The following is an 18,433-nucleotide window of genomic DNA, read 5'->3' on the forward strand; positions in this document are numbered from 1 at the left end:
ACCCCTGAATGGTCTTATACACGGCCCCGTCGGAGCTCTAGAGACACCGCCCACGACGGTAACATGCACGATTGATGCTTGGGGACATATTGCGAAGCTTTTCCATACCCAGATGTTATACTCGACACGCATGCCACTTACCTACCATCTCAAATCAGTGCTCCTGCAGGAAAAGGGATTTCAAGCCATGTGCCGGCGCCTCAAGGTAGCTACCTGGGGCGATCTTTTCTTGGAGGGACAGGTCCGTTCCATGGATTCTTTTTTTGGAAGTGCACGGCCTACACCCCTTGAGAGATTTTATTACGTAAGGCTGAGACAGGGAATGAGGGCTATATTGCCGGACTTCCCCTTGGAACCTGAAAACCTTGCACCATTGCATTGTATGTTGGATACCAAGTGACGCCCATCAGGGGAGCCTAACATTTATGGCAGTATTAGGGCGCAGCGGCAGGGGACTGAGGGAACAGCTCGGGTGCGTTGGGGGAAGGATATGGGTGTGGAGATCTCTGATGCGCAGTGGAATTATTGCTGTGGCATTACAGCAAACATATCGGCTAGCTGTAGGCTAAAGATTATTCATTATAATTTCTTGTAGAGACTTATTACACACCGGCTAAAAAGTATAGGTTTCACCTGTCTGACAATGATCGCTGCGACAGATGCAGGGCGGAAGGAGCTGGATTTATGCATCTGGTGTGGGAGTGTCCTGGTGTATGGGAATACTGGACGCAGGTGCATGCGGTACTACAAGCTATGGTGGAGGTTGAACTGGGTATCGATCAGTTAGTACTGCTGCTGGGATACACTATGCAAATACCCAAGGCATACAGGAAGCTCCTTGACATAGCCTTGTTGCTGGCAAAGCGTCAATTGGCATGCTGTTGGGGCATGGGGGGGCCCAAATTTAAGGATTGGCTCAATGATGTTCTCTACTGTCAAGAGCAACATACTGTATATGCTGAAACGCAACCGATGGCGAGCAGGCCAAGGGATATATGGGGGCCACTGCAGGCTTACCTTATCTGCACAGCGGTATCGGAATCGGAATCGGGAGAGTCACCTCGCTGCTAATATGCTTTGTGTGGATGTGTTATATATAACATCATGGTGGGAATTGCACTGTGCTCTAAAAAGAAAGTTGTTTTCTCTGAATATGCCTGGTATAATGCATTCTATCGATATGTCTTATTGTTTCCTTTCTGGACATTGCCTATATTCAGACTGTGATGTGCCATATTGCTCTAGCCCTACCCGTGATAGACTGAACATCTTAGACCCGCTATACACGACAAAGTTGTACCATGTATTGATTATTGGTTTTCATGCTTATGTATCTCACACTATGTTGCTGCCTGTGATGGAACACACTGATATGTACCTCTGTATTTTCTTGAAAATTATAAATAAATCTTTAAAAAAAAAAAGAAAAAAGAAAAAAGGTCTGTGCTTGGCTGATTATCACATTGATTTTTATGACTGATTGATTTTTGTCGCAAGGATTGTGATTTTAATGTTTTATTCATATTTATTGTTTTTACATGTATTTTCATGATTAATTAATCTCTACTACTATTATAAAGAGAGAGCTGAAACCTTTAAGGCAGGTAAGCTCAAGAAGTACAGCACCAATCCCAACACCCAATACAGCATTGTAAAGGGGAGTTGTAGCAGATGGACATAGGCAATACAGCTTCCCACCATATACATTACAATGGTCAAAGAACCTTAGGGGTAAAGTAGTCCCTTGTGAGCGTGTCAAAGTACACTTCACATTATTCCTTTGTGGGCGTGCAGCGTTGTCAGAGGGGCGTGACACAAATAAAATGTTGGCGTGGGAAAGTACACTTCACATTAGTCCTTTGTGGGCGTGCAGCATTGTCAGAGGGGCGTGGACCAAAAAAAAAAAAAAAAATGGCCGCGGAGTTCAGTAGCGCGGCGTTCACAAGCAATGTGCATGAGTATTCACGCTCCACCTTGGCGTTGTGCTCAGTTATCACACGACCATCTCCAAACACCAAGGTGCGCCGCATTCACGCCCATTGACATTCAGGTGGCATTACTCATATATAGTGCGGCGCAACCTTTGTGGGCGTCAGCGTTGTCAGAGGGGGCTGGACAAAAAAAAAAAACGAAAAAGGGGCGCGGCTTTCACAAGCAATGTGCGCGCACATTCACGTTCCACCTTCGTGTTCTGCTGACTTCTGACAAGGCTGTCTCCAAACACCAACGTGCGCCGCATTCACGGACCTTGCCATACTGCGTCGCAAATTGGAAAAAATACAAACCTTTACTCCTTTCTGGCCGTCAGCTTTGTCAGAGGGGGCTGCACAAAAACATAAAATAAAGGGGCGCACAAGCGCGCCATTCACTCAGCGCGCCATTCACGCTACAACGGCTCCGGTGGAGACTCAAGGTAGGCAGCGTACCACACGATAAAAGCCACTTCACGATTGAAATTTAGTCCGGGGCTTGGGCGGGGCCTCAAAGCACTCAAACTACCAGTGTGAATCACACACGCATTCATCCCCGGACAACGTCGGGACGGGCTGCTAGTAATCTAATAAAGTTATTAATTGATTGAAGTGGTCATGCAAGTTTAGAGACTCATATACCTATCAGTGTACCGCTATCAGTGTACTGCTGTGGCATTTCCCTTACTTAACAGCATGGAACCAGAAAAATATATAAGGTCCTTTAATTAGATGTCAGTGCTAGTACCACACTGACATTCATTTAAAAATGATGCTCCTCCAGTGTTCACTACAAATAAAGCTATCAATTTATGGCTAGAATTCGAGGTTACTTTATTATTGCATTGGCTAAATAGGAACAAGATGAACATGTCCAGTCCATCAGAGATGTCAGAAAAGAGGATTGCCAAGATTACCCGCGCCCGTAGAAATGAAAGTGTTTCATAAAGTCTTTGACAATTTTCTTGTTTTATGGAGCTGTTCATCTGTAAATGCATAAGCTTCAGCTAGCAAAAGAATCGTTTGGGGAAGAGCAGAAAGTGCCCAAGCTACATATGTAAACATGGATAAAAATATACGATAAGGAGCAAAGACCCTCTAAAGAGACCGCTTCATAAGCAACCATATCATTGTTTTCTAAAGAAGCAAATTCAGGATTTGCAAAGGGTTGGGTCCAAGTGAAGTGCATCATTCTCTAGTATAGAGGTGCAAATAAACCGTGAATATAAGTTGAGGCCATAGCATTTGTCTCCCCAATGCCACAATGTCATCTCAACATTGAAAATAAGATCCAGGGCATGTAAAAAGGTTTTGAAACGCAGCACCGTTGATGCCCAACACCAGGGATTTCTCCCAGACATCGAAGGATCTACATGGAGGCAGAGTCTCAGTCACACGTGTCTCCTGATGCCAAAAGCAAGTAACAGCACAAAATTACGAGGGAGGTGCTAGAAAGTTATAGGTAGGGGCACCCCCTTCTTAAATCAAGTTGCACTAATCCTCACACTGGTATGGGGAACTACTTTACACTAAGAGGGTAATGACCTTAGCCAAGCATTAGGCTGTGCATTATTATTTCTGAACCTTCACCAAAATAAAGAGAAAACTGATCTCACACATAAAACATGAGCTAAAACCAGTAGGTACTTACATATTCCCATTCACGTCCACTTACCAAATTCCAGTTGGAAACAGACCATAAATACCAAAGAGGCCAAGGGAAAAAATTTAGTTAAATAAGACCAAACAGGAAGCTATTTATATGTCGTGAAATGTGAAAAATATTTCATCTGAAGGAGCCCAATTTTCAATAATTCTGACTGAGCTGGAAAAAAGAACTGAAGGCTAGCTATCACAATAGTACCTGCTGGGAAAGTGGAGGTCCTTCAGCAGCTTCAAAGTTGTAGTGCAATTCTCTAGGTCTCACATAGGCAGCGCTTGCGCAGTCTCTTCAAGACATGCTGTATTCAGGTATGGCCTTTAAGCTCCGCCCATCTTTTCAATTGGCTCCTGTTACTGTCCTTTGTAAATGGTGGCTTTTGATTCGTCAATAGGCTTAGTAGTCCCTCCTTAGCACCTCATTTTCTCCTGTTGTAACCTCTCATGAAGAGTGTCCCTGTTTTATGTGTTGTTACCCTACATGTTTTAATTACAGCCTGTGAGCACTATTTTCTTAAAGCACTTTTTCCTGGCAGGACACGCTCTACCACAACACAATTTTTTTTTAAACCAGCGTGGCACGCCTCAGCTTCAATAATGGCAGCTGCGCCTTTCTTTTCTTATTTGTGGCTCGCCGAACTCTGCCACAAGGTTTTTTTTCATTTCTTTAGTTGTGGTGGAATCGCGGCACTCCCTGCTTTAGCTTTAAACATCTTAAGCTAAAGCGTGGGTTTCAAAAGTAAATAAATAGAAAAACAATGCAGCTGCATGCCTTTTTTTCTATTTATTTACTTTTGAGGCAATTGTGGCATCTGCGCTTTAGCTTAAGATGTTTAAAGCTAAAGTGGGACGAGCCACGATTGTAACAAAAGTGAATAAATAGAAAAAAAGTGTGCAACAGCCATTTCTTTTCCATTTGTTTACTTTTGTATCGATGGCGTCACCCACGCTTTAAGTTTAATCATCTTAAGCTAAAGCACGAGTGCAGCGATTGCTTCAAAAGTCAATAAATAAAAAAACATAAAAGGTGGCTGCATGCCTTATTGTTTCTATTTTGTTACAATCACGGCACCCGCGCTTTACCTTTAAACATTTTAAGCTAAAGCACGGGTGCCGTAATTGCTTCAAATGTCAATAAAAAGAAGAAAAAAAACTTTTGCAATGCAATAGGTCTCGCATTACTGAAAGTTTGAGCTATTGACGTTGCATTATTATTAGCAGCGCCAATAGCTTAAACTTTCAGTAATGCAAGACCTATTGCATTGCAAATGCTTGTTCTATTTGCAACCATTCATGCCGATTGAAACATTTCCCTTCCATTTTCACTTTTAAAAAGAGAAAAAGAAAATCTGTTGGGAGGAATGTTGCTAGGTTTGTTTAGACCTGTTTATATACAATTTATTTTTAATAAGCTAAAACCGTAGAAGAAATGCTGCCTTTTCTTAGGCATTCGCGTCTTGATTTGCTTTTCTCTCAGTTTTGGAGGTGTTCCGGGATCCTGCTTATAGGTGCAACTATTCAGTGCTTTTCAATTTTAATGAAAATTCCTTTATAGAGGAGGAGGTAATGTTTACAGTATGGTTACGGGTTACATTAACACTAATACACCTGATTTTGGAGACATTTACTTAAGTAAACAAGCAACATACTTGAAAGTAGATGAAACAGTATATTTGGCATAGTCTCATTACACAAAAGAAATGCATTTTATTCAGAAGTGAGTCGTTTCTAATAAAAGTGTGCCAACACCAGAGTTTAAAAATATGTTTTTATTCCTTTTAAAAACACAACATCCAGTAATGCACAGTATTCTGAATGTTTTCCCCACCATCAAAAGATTATCGCGAATACCAGCTTGATCAGGAATGTGCAAACTCGCCAGAGTTCAGGTGATTTCTCAGGGCCCACGTCTCCAGTTTCTAGTAGACGCAGGTTCCTTTCCAGCACCAACTGTCCCTGTAAAGGTTGGGCAATAGCATGATTTGGTAGGCTGCCCCGGATGAAAAAACTGCTTGACTTGCCCTAGTGAGAGACAGAAGCACCCAGGAAAGCACCTGTAATTGCGATATCCACTGGTGGAAGATTATCTTACCACCCTAGGTATAAACCCGTATCTAGCCCCCCCACCTCAAAATACACAGAGCTCAAAAAGAGGTTTGCAACTTTATCCCCAGCATCTTATAGTGGAAACAAGGAAGTAAAAAAAAGTGACAGATTAAGAGGATGCCCTTGATTGATCGTTTGTGTGAGATCTGGTCTTCAAGTTAAGACTGGACAAATGCCCAAATCACAGGGTTAGAATGTTCACCTAAAGAGGCATGCACCAAAGCCGAACCAATACCAAAACATGGCTATCATCTCAGGTCAGATTTTTCAAGACAAAAGTAAGAAAATGGGCAAACTGTCCATGTTTAAGATACTATAGTAACCCTTAGACACCACAGAACAACTAACTGTACATCAGAGTGTGATTGTTAGAAGGAAATCACCCTCTGATGCAGTGGAATCCTTATCCTGAGGTCTTCACTGTCAGGTGAGTCCAATTAGCCAGCTAGAGAACAAAATTAGGGAAACTGATTTCTGTGTCAAGCATATCAGCGACAAAGAAGCAACTCTATTTGCAGCTTATAACAGACAGGAAAACTTCTACTTTTAAATCTTTCACAGGTGCTTCTGCTTTCAACATTTAAAACAGAGCACACTCTACTTTTGTCACACTGACTGCTATAAACCGTAATGTTTTGCCACTGAGCAGTTAAACGCAATATATGCATTTGTCCTGTGTGCAGTAAAGCAGGATGACGATTTCGTGGAAAACGCACTGTGTCTTCGTAATTGAACTGTAGTTGGAATGGAGTCAAACTTGGGTGACTTATGAATATCATGGTTTATGAGGGCTAAAAAAAGTAATTAGCAAACGGCAACCAAGCAAAGTTCTAGAGGTGCAACTGTTCACAGTCATCTTAAACCCAAGGTCTAAACGTAACACAATGTAGTCGCCAACTACTCCAATGCCCGGGGTATGACAAATAACTGTGACCCACATGCATCACAGACCAGACACACAGTGTAACAAGCACCAATACAAAGTGGACAGACATCAAATGTCACCATCATCACCAGGCCCCCATTGGCAACACTCTGAACAACCACCAAGAAGGTTAGTTCAAGGGTACAGTCTCATATTATAAGAGGCTGTGTGTGGCATTCTTCCCAAATAGAAATGTTATGGAACAAGAGGAAATCAGGGAAACTGGGAAGAAGTCAATTGACTGGATTATTTCAATCCCAGGCCAAATCCATACCACAGCACAGGAGTATGTAAACAAAGTATGGCCCAAAATAGGAAGCAATAATAATTCAGGGGAGGGATGAGGTGTAAAAAAAAGGCTATCCTTCTCCACAATCAGACATTGATAAAGGGACAGCCTAAAGGAAAAACAAAAATCAGTTTCCCTTTCTAAGCCACCAATCCTCCCACTGAATAACATCCAGACAATGGGAAACTGGGCAGATAATAAACTAGGAAAAAACATTGGAGAGTCAATGAAGGTGGTCTTGGTGATCAATGTAATGAGCTTGATCCTCTTGATTGTTCATAGCTCCATTACCAATCCATCGCTGGAGCACTTAACTGTCATCACCGTTCTCCCCAGGCCCTTTGATGATTCGCTTTTGTCCTCTTTTTCCAGCTGGTCCTTTGGGTTTTGCAAATGCTTGTTTATATGCATGCTGCTTCGGGTGCACCTCTTCATACAAGAAATCAGCTGTAAGCTCAGCACCACTCTCAATCTCAATCTAAAATGGAGAGAAAATAACAGTCTTAAACTACTGAAGACAATGGCGAAAGACCCAACACCCCAAAAACACTGTTGGCACCACCATATTAGAACTGAGGACTACACGAAGATTACAGAATGCTGATTGGCCAGGTATTTTTTTTCCTTCCAAAAGTGATTCATTGCTCAAACATGCTTTAAACAGAAGTGAAATATTAACATCTTTTTGTGACATTTGTAATAAAGCTTGAAAGATTGAGATAACATTTTTGAACCAGTTGTTGTTGAATGGTTGCACAGATTGATGCTGTGGTGGCGACGAGTGATGCTGTGGCATTCAGTGATGTTGTGGTGCCCCTAAGTGATGCTGTGGTGGTGCTGAGTGATGCTGTGGTGATGCGATAGATAGAGGGAGTGGGATAGATAGATAGAGGGAGTGCGATAGATAGATAGAGGGAGTGCGATAGATAGATAGAGGGAGTGCGATAGAGGGAGTGTGATAGATAGAGGGAGTGCGATAGATAGATAGAGGGAGTGCGATAGATAGAGGGAGTGCGATAGATAGATAGAGGGAGTGCGATAGATAGATAGAGGGAGTGCGATAGAGGGAGTGTGATAGATAGAGGGAGTGCGATAGAGGGAGTGCGATAGATAGATAGAGGGAGTGCGATAGATAGATAGAGGGAGTGCGATAGATAGATAGAGGGAGTGCGATAGATAGATAGAGGGAGTGCGATAGAGGGAGTGCGATAGATAGAGGGAGTGCGATAGATAGAGGGAGTGCGATAGATAGAGGGAGTGCGATAGATAGATAGAGGGAGTGCGATAGATAGAGAGAGTGCGATAGATAGATAGAGGGAGTGCGATAGATAGATAGAGGGAGGGCGATAGATAGATAGAGGGAGGGCGATAGATAGAGGGAGGGCGATAGATAGAGGGAGGGAGATAGATAGATAGAGGGAGGGCGATAGAGGGAGAGCGATAGAGGGCGATAGATAGAGTGAGGGCGATAGATAGATAGAGGGAGTGGGATAGATAGAGGGAGTGCGATAGACAGATAGAGGGAGTGCGATAGATAGAGGGAGTGCGATAGATAGAGGGAGTGCGATAGATAGAGGGAGTGCGATAGATAGAGGGAGTGCGATAGTTAGATAGAGGGAGGGCGATAGATAGAGGGAGTGCGATAGATAGATAGAGGGAGGGCGATAGATAGAGGGAGTGCGATAGATAGATAGAGGGAGTGCGATAGATAGATAGAGGGAGGGAGGGCGATAGATAGAGGGAGGGCGATAGATAGATAGAGGGAGGGCGATAGATAGAGGGAGAGCGATAGAGGGCGATAGATAGAGGGAGGGCGATAGAGGGGATAGAGTGAGGGCGACAGATAGAGATAACATCGGCCTAAGTGTAGCTGTCAATTGGCAGTATCTACAGAATCTATAGTGGAACAAATACATGGGTTAAGATTGATGTGCCTTCCTGGCCAATTTCTTGTGCTCTCTTCCCATGTGGCATTTGAAAACAGACAATTGTTTCGATTTTTTTCTTTAAAATCTAGCATTCAGTCTTAAAAAAGTCTGCAAGTTACCAATACACTGATTTATCGAAGCTTCAGTGGAAATGGCATCCAAAATTCTTTGTCTGCGGTGGACCAGGAGGACCCACTTAATTGATAGAATTTATGCTTGCAAACAGAAGGAACAATGGTAGCCGTCCTAACATGACCATTAAAGTAAATTGGGCCCTGTGGTTTAGTCATGTATTTCCTCTGTATTCAGGGACTACGCTGAAGCAGTGGAAGCTCCTCCACGGGGGAGTTGCCCCACTGTTTTCTCACAGTGCGAGAAGCAGAAACATAAAATGGTAAAACTACCATTTAATGTTTCTGCTTCTAGCACGGCGAGAAAGCAGAAGTGCCTGGTTGTGGAAGGGCGGGTCTGCTGTAAAACAAGGGAGGCGTGGCTAGCCCACTATTGTGGGCCCGGACTGTTTGATCGGCCCCAGGGCTGACCAAAGCAGTCATGCACACTCTCCCTTTTCTCTATGTAGGCTGTATGCAGCCTACAGAGAGAAAAGAGCCTCCCATTAGGTGCCCGTGTGGGGCGCTGTCTGCTTGCACCGCACCAATCACAACGCTGCCATTCAAGCACTGTGATTGTGGGAGGGGAGTGAGGCTGCTTGTGGGTGGCTGCTTCTTGAGGAAAGCAGCAGGAAACGTGGGACGGCAGGAGTCGGGACCCGGCAAGGAGCTGAGGCGGTGGGGCACCTGGGGGAAGGTGAGCTTTATTTTATTTTGATTAACCCCCCCCAGTTTCCAGGCATGTCCTCCGCGACATTTTCATTTCAAAGCGTACGTATTGTGTTAATTTTTAACATTCAATCCAAGTGTTTTTTGCGTGAAGCAAGCTTGTGCAGGTGATGTTCTCTGCAGCTCTCTCTCCTTTCCTGTTATGTTTTGCACTCCCCTGCTCGCCTGTTGATTCTTGTAAATATGCCTAAAACTCCTGGGTGGGAGCGGTGGAATTTCTGGTAGAGCTGCAAGTCCTGTCTTGTGTGGGCAGGTCTGTGGGACTTGCACTGACTGGACTGCCTGCAAATGTTGCTTTACAGGATGGTTTAAAAAAAGAGCATCCGAAAACATTTCGGTAAAGAATGTAAATATCACAGTTCTAAACTGTCAGCTACTTTGTAATGGTGTTATGTTTTGCCCGTCCCTGTTTTGCGATGGTGACACTGGTCAAGGTAGGTGTGAGGAGGGGTGACTTCGTGGAGAGTAAGCAGCTGGCCGGCTAATACACTCTTATTGCTTTGGTTCTCCGGGAATCTGTGCCTGCTTGATTTGATTAGACATGACGTGTCAATTCGCCTGGTTCGCGATTAACAAAAAGCAGGCATAAGTAAATCATTCTGAGACAGCTCATCCTTCTGTTGGGCTCTGCACCCGAACTAGTATTTGAGATTAGCGGAAGCTCGAGCCCTACTCCCTTTCACAGCTCTTCCTTCAGGTGCTGGGCCCATGGGTGAATGGCGAGGGTGGGGCATCTTTCTCTAGTGTGCCTTGTGTCTTAGGGACGTGTGTTAACAAATGTGAATAAACCCCAGTCACTTCCAACTGTGGGCTGCCAGTCGTAAATGCATGCTAAACATCAAAGACTGGGTTTGCTTGGGAGTCAGGCAGAATGGCCAGAGTGCAGGCACTGCAGGGGTTACTCCATCTTCATCGCTCATTCCACCAGTCTTGTCGGACCATTTCTGCTTTCCTAGTTCCTCTGTTACATTTGCTGCTATTCTCTCCACAGTCCCCCCCCACAGTCCCCCGAGCAATATTTTATTATTTGTCAACCTAAGAGTCAAAGTATCAGTCTACCTACATAAGTTTAAATAAAGAATGCCAACCCACATCTCTGGTTTACATATGGAGAAAGCACTCGACCCTCTCCATTCACAACCTAGGGGATAGATCTGTAAAAAGATAAGTGCACAGGACCAGAGGGGCCATGTGGCTTAACGGCTAAAGCAGTTGGATTAGAAGCTGGGGATCCATCCATGTTGAATCTGGCCAGAGTCTCCTGTGATTCTGGACAACTCAAAAAACTCAAAAGGAATGTGTCCGTCTGTAATGCTGTTTGCGCTATATAAAATTGCAAAAAAAAACAAATAAAATTCCTGTAGAAACCTGCTGCCAGCTCTCCCACATGCTGGTGTTGCCCACTACAAATGCTACCTATTCTTGATTCCTCCTAATGTCTCTCCCTTCCATCACCCAGTACTCCCTGTCTGTTTAACTACCTCGTGGGTTGTTTTGCATCCCTGCTTTATTCCCATGTCTCTGTTTTCGTACCTTGTTTTACTTCCGTCTTTCTCCCTTTTCTGACTTTATCACCCTTGCTCTGGGCTAAGCCTGTTGATGAAAAATAAGTTGCAATCTCCACAAACAAAGCCAGCGCCCACCACCTGCAACCACTGGCACAACTTAAGCACAGCAGACATGATACCATAGTATGGACTCCAGATGATACACCTGGTCTGCAACCAATAACGCAAGAAGGTTTGTTCGAAAATGCACCATTTGTCCACTCTTTTTTCAAAATTTGCTTGGGGGAGAATGCCCCTCGAACCCTTCATAGATTGTTCGGGTTCGCTCGCTACCCTCACTCGCCACAGTGCAATACGGCAATTGATTTACGCCTCACCACTTTCAAATGTCACCAGCTGCCAATGCGCTGAAGAACTGTTCTTTGCTGATTTCTTGTAGATCTTGTAGGACAGAAGTCCATTTCTTTCTCATGTGGGGAATGATCTTAGTAGCTATTCCAGGATTAGTTTGCTTCTCCACATACTATTGTCTCAGCATCCTGCTCCTCCTTGTCCTGATTGCTTTGCTCTGAATCTGGTTACTGGACAGACAAGTGGGGTAAAATGTCTTATTTCTGCAACCGGTGTGTCCTAAGCAACGTTTTGGAAGTTTAGTGACACATTTTATTCCAATATAAACTTTCTGGCTTTTGAGGACATTTTTCTGTACACTCCGCATTGAAAAACATTTCATAACATGCCTGGCCAGAACCTTTTCTATTTTACATTAATATTCACTACTCTAAATTCTGTTAACAAAAAAGTAAATTTTCGTCCTGAGCTTCAGAGTCAGGTGATGCTTAGATCAATAATATTCTCATTCCACTTTTAAAGGCCTACCCTGGAGTTCAATCCTCTTTTCAAGGTCAATACTTAATTTGAGGTATAAGGGAAGAACACTTCAAAGTTAGACATTCTTGAGATCTACTTTTGAACTTTCAGACCAAAGTGTGGCAGCCTCTTGGGTTGTGCTTCTTTTCAGTGTGTGTGAGGCATATGGCATTAAAATAGGAGATTGTCTCAATTTCACTGTGTTGACATGCCATTAAATTTAGGTGAAACTATTATAGTTCACAGTCCACATGGTGGGTTTTGATGGGTGTCCCTCCTGATATGCAATGGAAGGACCTGGCATCTGACAAAGATTTGTGGGGGATAGGCTCCAGTCTTCTTCATACAGTTTGTTAACTATGCATGGCCTGTCATACCCAATAGGATTGCAGACCTCATTCTGACATTAGTTGCTTTCATGACAGACAGCCCACAGACACAGAGACCCAAAAGCAAACTAGTAGACCATTTGCTGGGATTAGTCGAATTACAGAATGAGGAGCATAGGAGGGTTGGTGAGGATTCTGCAGCTAGATAGAACCTCTACCAGAAAGCATTACCAAAGGTAAGCACCTTGTTCTTTAGATCGAGACTTCAAGCCACACATTCCTCACCTTCTAAATAGATACCAAAGCAGGACATATGGGAGATGGGTCTGTGAATGGACTCAAACCAGAAAGTCCTGCAGGACTGTGCGCGCAAAGTGGCGTTCTTGGCAAACCTGGCTATCCAGATAGTAGCGCTTTGTGTGCATACAGAGGCACGCCCACGGTAGAATCTTTCCTCCTCGTTAGAGGAGTGAGACTGTCCACAGAATGACAGCAGGGTGATGGTTTGACCGAAGTGGAATGGGGTCCCAACATTTAACAGAAAGGATGCCCTAATCTGCAGAATTAGCTCGTTGGGGAAGAAGGTGGTGTATGGCAGATTAAGCTCACTAAATCGCCACGCTGAGGTAATGGCAACAAGAATCAAAGTCTTGATGGGAAGGGGCAGTAAGGAACAGCTGTGGACCTGCTTGTATGGAGTGCACATCAGAGAAGTAAGGATGAGACTGAGCTTCCACTGGGGAATAACAAAAGGAGACGGGGTGTACTTATGCTGCAGCTATTTAAATAAATGAATCAAAACAGATCACTTAAACAATGAGGGCTGATCAGGCAACCATAAGTGGGCTAAAAAGGCAGAAAGAGGTCTTTTAACCGTGCCCAAGCAAGACATTGCAGGGAAAGAGTTAAAACAAACAAGACGTCAGACAGTTTGGCATGGAGGGTATTAATCCACAAACTTGTTCCAACAGCAGATGAATACAGTTTTTATCGAAGGGTGCCAGGCTGTCAAGTGGACATCAATCACCTCCAGAGGAAGGTGTTCATCTGTTGCCGCTCAATCTCCATGCATGAAGGTGGAAAGTGCCAGGCTTGGGTGGAGGACCAGACCATGCTGCTGCGACAGCAGATCCTCCTGGAGGGACAGACTGGAAGGACAGATAATCAAGCTCCGGATTTCTGGATACCATACTCTCCAAGCCCAGTCCGGATGCACTAGGATTGCTTTTGCCCGGTGAGTCCTGATCTTCTTGGGTACTCAGGACAGGAGTGGTGTTGGCTCTAAAGTTGTTGGAAAGGAGACTCCATCAATAATGTCAAAACTGAATTAAGGTCCATTCAGAAACCCGATCACAATGAGTGGCTTAAACGGGAGGTTGGTCTGAAAGACAGACAAAAGAACAGAAGCCTGTCAAATACCCTTTAACAGTCCCTGCAGCACAGCACTGTGGGGGAGGGAAAGGTGTTAGCTAATGAAAGTTCAAGGGATCCCCAAGTCTGTTCCACCTTCCAGAGTACACCAATTTGGTGGAATCACAACGAGCAGAACAAATATCATCCACTTCCTCTAGCAGCTGGACTGACTGTAGGTGTCCCCGGACAATATCCAAGCAGAATCAGAGCGCACTAAAGAAACACTGTAATCCTATCCTGAATGCCCCAGATTCTCTGTGGAGGAGAGGAGGCCAGAATCAATTTTATATCTAGCACTGCTTCTATGTACGAGAGGCAAGGAGAGGGCTCTAGCTGTGACTTGGGCATGCTGACGGAAATGCCCCGATCAAACAGGCATGCTTCTACGTTCAATCTGGCGCGACACTATCTGCAGTGACATCACTTTAAGGAGTCCATGTAATGGAATATCTGGATTTTCATCCTCAAGATGGGCAACTACCACCACAGCCATCAATTGGAGGAGACCCAAGGAACAGATATCAATACAAATGAGAGGGCTGGGAACTGGTAGTGAGTGGATGCTACCACGAATCACAGGATTGGTATGTAGAAATACGTATCCTGCAAGTAGAAGGACACTATCCAGTCTCCTATTTCCAGCACCAAAAGAAACTAAGCCAGGTACAGTATTTTGTGCTTTTCCTTGTGAAAGAAGTGGATCAAGACCACGAGAGCCAGGATCGTACAAAGGCCACTGTACTTCTTGAGAACCAGGAAGTTCAGGGCGCATCACCCTTGCTCAGTTTTCCTGCTCTGGCACCAACGCTAGTGTTTATTTTATTTATTTTGAGGGTTTTATATAGCGCGAACAAGATCTTTGCAGATAACAGAGCGCTTTACAAAGGCAGGAGGAGGGTAGGGGAACAAGGGGGCATAGTAGGGAGGTAGATCATCAAGTACATGTACATAGCAAGAATATTACGTATAGTACAGGTATGAGGTAGCAAGGCATAGTTGGAACGTAGGCCATCAAAACGCTGTAAATAATACAGAAAATTATTATTATAAAAATAGTACGTATAGTACAGGTATGAGGTATTAAGGCATATTTGGAGCGTAGGCCATCAAAACGCTGTAAGAAATAGAGAAAAAACTGATATGAGGGAGCAAGGATCTAAGCACTTTAGACTAATATACGTCAAAACACACGTGCATAGGAATATATAGGCAATATCATAACAAAAAACTGGTAATACTGTTCGCAATGTAAATCAAACGAAATGTTCAAGTGTATTTAGCCATAAGGATACTTTTGACTTCTTTCTTAAAAAGAAGGGAGGAAGAGATGAGCCTCGTTTCAGGAGGAAGTGCGTTCCAGATCCAGGGTGCCATTCCAGAGAAGGAGCGTTTGTAAGTTTTTTCCTTCCGGAATCTTCGCGGTTTCAGCAGAAGATTGTTTGTGCTCCTGGTAGTTCTGGACCCACCAGAAATTGTCAACTTATGAGTGAGGTAGCTGGGTGATTTCGGGTGTATAGCCTTGTGCGTCATGCAGGCAATTTTCAGCTGTATTCTGGCTTCAAGAGGCAGCCAGTTCAAGGATTTGAAGTCAGGGGAGATATGCGAATGCTTTTTTGATCCAGTGATGAGTCTTGCAGCCGCATTTAGTGATGCTCTGAGGGGTGCAGTTGTCGTTAGGGGGAGGCCGCAGAGGGCCACGCTGCCGTAGTCTATGCGAGGGATGACTAGAGCTTGTACTGCTGTTTGGAAGTCTTTTGCTGGGAGGAAGGGTTTCAGTTTCCTCAAGGTATTGATTTGGAAGTTCGCCCCCTTAGTGGCCTTGCTGATATGCTGCAGCATGTTGAGGTTGGTGTTGAGTGTTATACCTAGGGATTTTGCTGAGTCCACGATGGTCGGTTGGACATTGAGTGCTGTTAGGTGCTTAAGCCATGTTTGTGCGGAAGATATTTTTCGTGGGAGGTGAGATTAGGAGGAACTCAGTCTTCATAGCATTGAGCTTGAGGTGGTTATCGGCCAGCCAAGATTGGGTGCTTCTGATAGTTGAATTCAGACTCAGGATGTCTTTGGGGGATTGTAACTTGAGATATATTTGAGTGTCATCGGCGTACATGTGAAAGTGTACATTGGATGCTTGTAGCAGGGTGGTGAGAGGTTCCATAACTAGGTTGAACAAAGTAGGGGAAAGGCAGGATCCTTGAGGGACACCTAACGATACCGGTACTGGGGAAGACATCACGTTTTTGCTCTTGAATTTTTGAGACCTGTTGTGTAGAAAGGAAGTGAACCAACGAAGCACAGTCCCAGAGAAGCCCATTCTTGTCTTTAGGAGTTCGAGTAAGTTCTCATGTTTCACTGTGTCGAATGCTGAAGAGAGATCAAGAAGGATGAGGAGGCAGGTATTATTTTGATCTAAGATTTGGATGGCGTCATCAATTATGTGAGTCATAGCGGTTTCAGTACTGTGCCCTGCTCGGAAGCCTGATTGGTGTGGGTTGAGGAGATCAAACTGTTCTATGTGCTTTGTCATTTGTAGTTGGACGCATTTTTCTAAAAGTTTGGCGAGAGTGGGAATGTTGGTAATCGGACGGTAGTTGTTTAGATCAGTGGGGTCGGCTGTTGGTTTCTTCAGTAAAGGTGTAACTTGTCCAACTTTGAGGGAGTCCGGGATGGTTCCTTGTTGTAGTGAGCTATTGATAATTTTAGTCCAGAGTGGGAGTAGCAAAGGGATGAAGTCTTTTACGGCGTTAGCAGGAAGAGGGTCAGTGAGGTGATTGGATGGTTGTAGGGTGCTGAGTATTCTGTCAATTTCTTCTTCAGAGTAGGTGTCAAAAGATGACCATGTCGCATTGTTTTTTAGTTTATTGGGTGTTATGCAGTTGGGTATTGAGTAAAGGCTTGCGTCATTGAGGAGGTCTCTCCTTATATTATCAGTTTTTTTGTTAAAGAAAGCTGAGAAATCTTCACAGGAAGGAGTAGTGCTCATAATGTCGACAGCTAGGGGTTGTTCCTTAGATTGAGATCGGATTAGCTCGAACAGTTTACGTGGACGGTTTTTTGCTTGGTCTAGCTGGATTCTGAAGAACTCTGACTTTGAGCGTTTTATTTTCCTGAAGTATGCATTTCTCTTTTTCCTCAGAGTTTTGAGATGCAATGTCGAGGGAGCTGATCTCCAGGTACGCTCTGCCGTTCGCATAGCCCGTCTCTCTTCATTGAGACTCCAGTTGTACCAGGGGTTGGATATCTTAGTGGATACTCTTTTCAGTTGCATTGGAGCGGCCTCATTGATTATTGTGGCCATGGAGTTGAGATAGTGGTCAGTTAGGTCCTGAACGTCAGTAGCGTCAGTAGGGGGGAGTAGGAGATTGCAGCTGTTGGGGGGGTAGAGAGTTTGGATTGAGTTTCCTCATGTCTCTTTTCCAGACTTTGGGCCTGGCGTATTGCACCGGGATGAGTTTTACTTTTTCCTTGATGAAGAATGTGATAATATGGTGGTCTGACCAGTCACAAGGTTGGATTGAGTAGAGTTGAGTGGTGCCTTCTTTGGAAATGACCAGGTCGAGGATAGAGCCTTTGTCGTGTGTCTGGGTGTTGCAAATTTGAGTGAGGTCAGAAGCGGTAAGGAAACTTTTGAGGCTATTAACTACTGCGTCACTGCAATCATTCCAATGGAGATTGTAGTCACCAAGGTAAATTTGTGTGTTTTGCCGTCCTGCGTTGATTGATATTGTGTCCATGAGTTGTTGGGAGAAGACGAGGTTGTCCCCAGGGGGGTGATACATGATGTGTAGTGAACATACAGGCTTGTTCTCACTGGTGACATCAAGGCAGAAGTATTCACAGGAGGTAAGAGAAGGGGCAGTGACTTTATTAATAGAGAGGTTGCTCTTGTAAATGCAGGCGATTCCGCCACCTGTCTTGATGGACCTGTCAAGTCTAGTGATGCAGTAGTTTGGGGGGACTAGGATATCCATGATAGGATTGAAGGATTCAGCTATCCATGTTTCAGTTAGTATGGCCAGGTCAAGGTTCCTAGACAAGATGAGGTCGGCGACCTCCGTCTAATGTTTTTGGGCCGATCTACAGTTGAGAAGTGTGCATTTGAGTCTGGGGGTGCAAGGGGAGGTGGAGGGTTCCGTAGTGAGAGGGACTTTAGTGAGGTTGTTGGGAACAGAGCCTCTGTTACTATGCGTGGGGTGCCTACTAGGGTTGGAGAGAATCGTAGGAATGGAAATGTGCGTGGTGGTTAAGCTGTTTTGGGTTGCCGGGGAATATGTGCTGAGTAGGGTGTGTATGTCGCGGTCTGAGAGAGTCTTGATTGCGCGCTGGGGGAGGTTGGCGGTATTGCGAGAGGGGATAGAGGTCCAACGTAAGGGGCGATTAGGATGTGTCTTGATAGTGCGCTTAGGCATGTTGGAGGTATTGCGAGAGGGGATAGAAGTCCCATGTAGGGGGTGCCTAGGATGTGGGGGGGAGTTGATGATTCGTTGAGAAGAGGTGGTGAGGGGGGGGTGGTCGGTGTGCGTGAGGAGTACCTCTTTGAGCGAGTGGAGCTCTTCTTTCACTTGGAGGAGGGTGGTCATGATTGTGTCCAGCGTGC

The 18,433-nt window shown here is 44.5% G+C and overlaps 1 protein-coding gene across 4 annotated transcripts in view; it reads right to left on the reverse strand.

The window, feature by feature from the left end:
- Positions 1-5,383: 5,383 nt before the first annotated feature.
- TWF2 (twinfilin actin binding protein 2) overlaps positions 5,384-18,433 on the reverse strand; it is a 296,705-nt gene continuing 283,655 nt past the window's right edge. For all 4 annotated transcript variants that reach the window (XM_086939020.1, XM_086939017.1, XM_086939016.1 and 1 more), the window contains one exon: positions 5,384-7,427. In XM_086939020.1, coding sequence (XP_086795146.1) covers positions 7,260-7,427 — 168 coding nt within the window. In that variant the 3' untranslated portion in view covers positions 5,384-7,259. The remainder of the gene's footprint in view (positions 7,428-18,433) is intronic.

This window comes from Lissotriton vulgaris, chromosome 9 (assembly GCF_964263255.1).
Source record: "Lissotriton vulgaris chromosome 9, aLisVul1.2, whole genome shotgun sequence".
NCBI lineage: Eukaryota > Metazoa > Chordata > Amphibia > Caudata > Salamandridae > Lissotriton > Lissotriton vulgaris.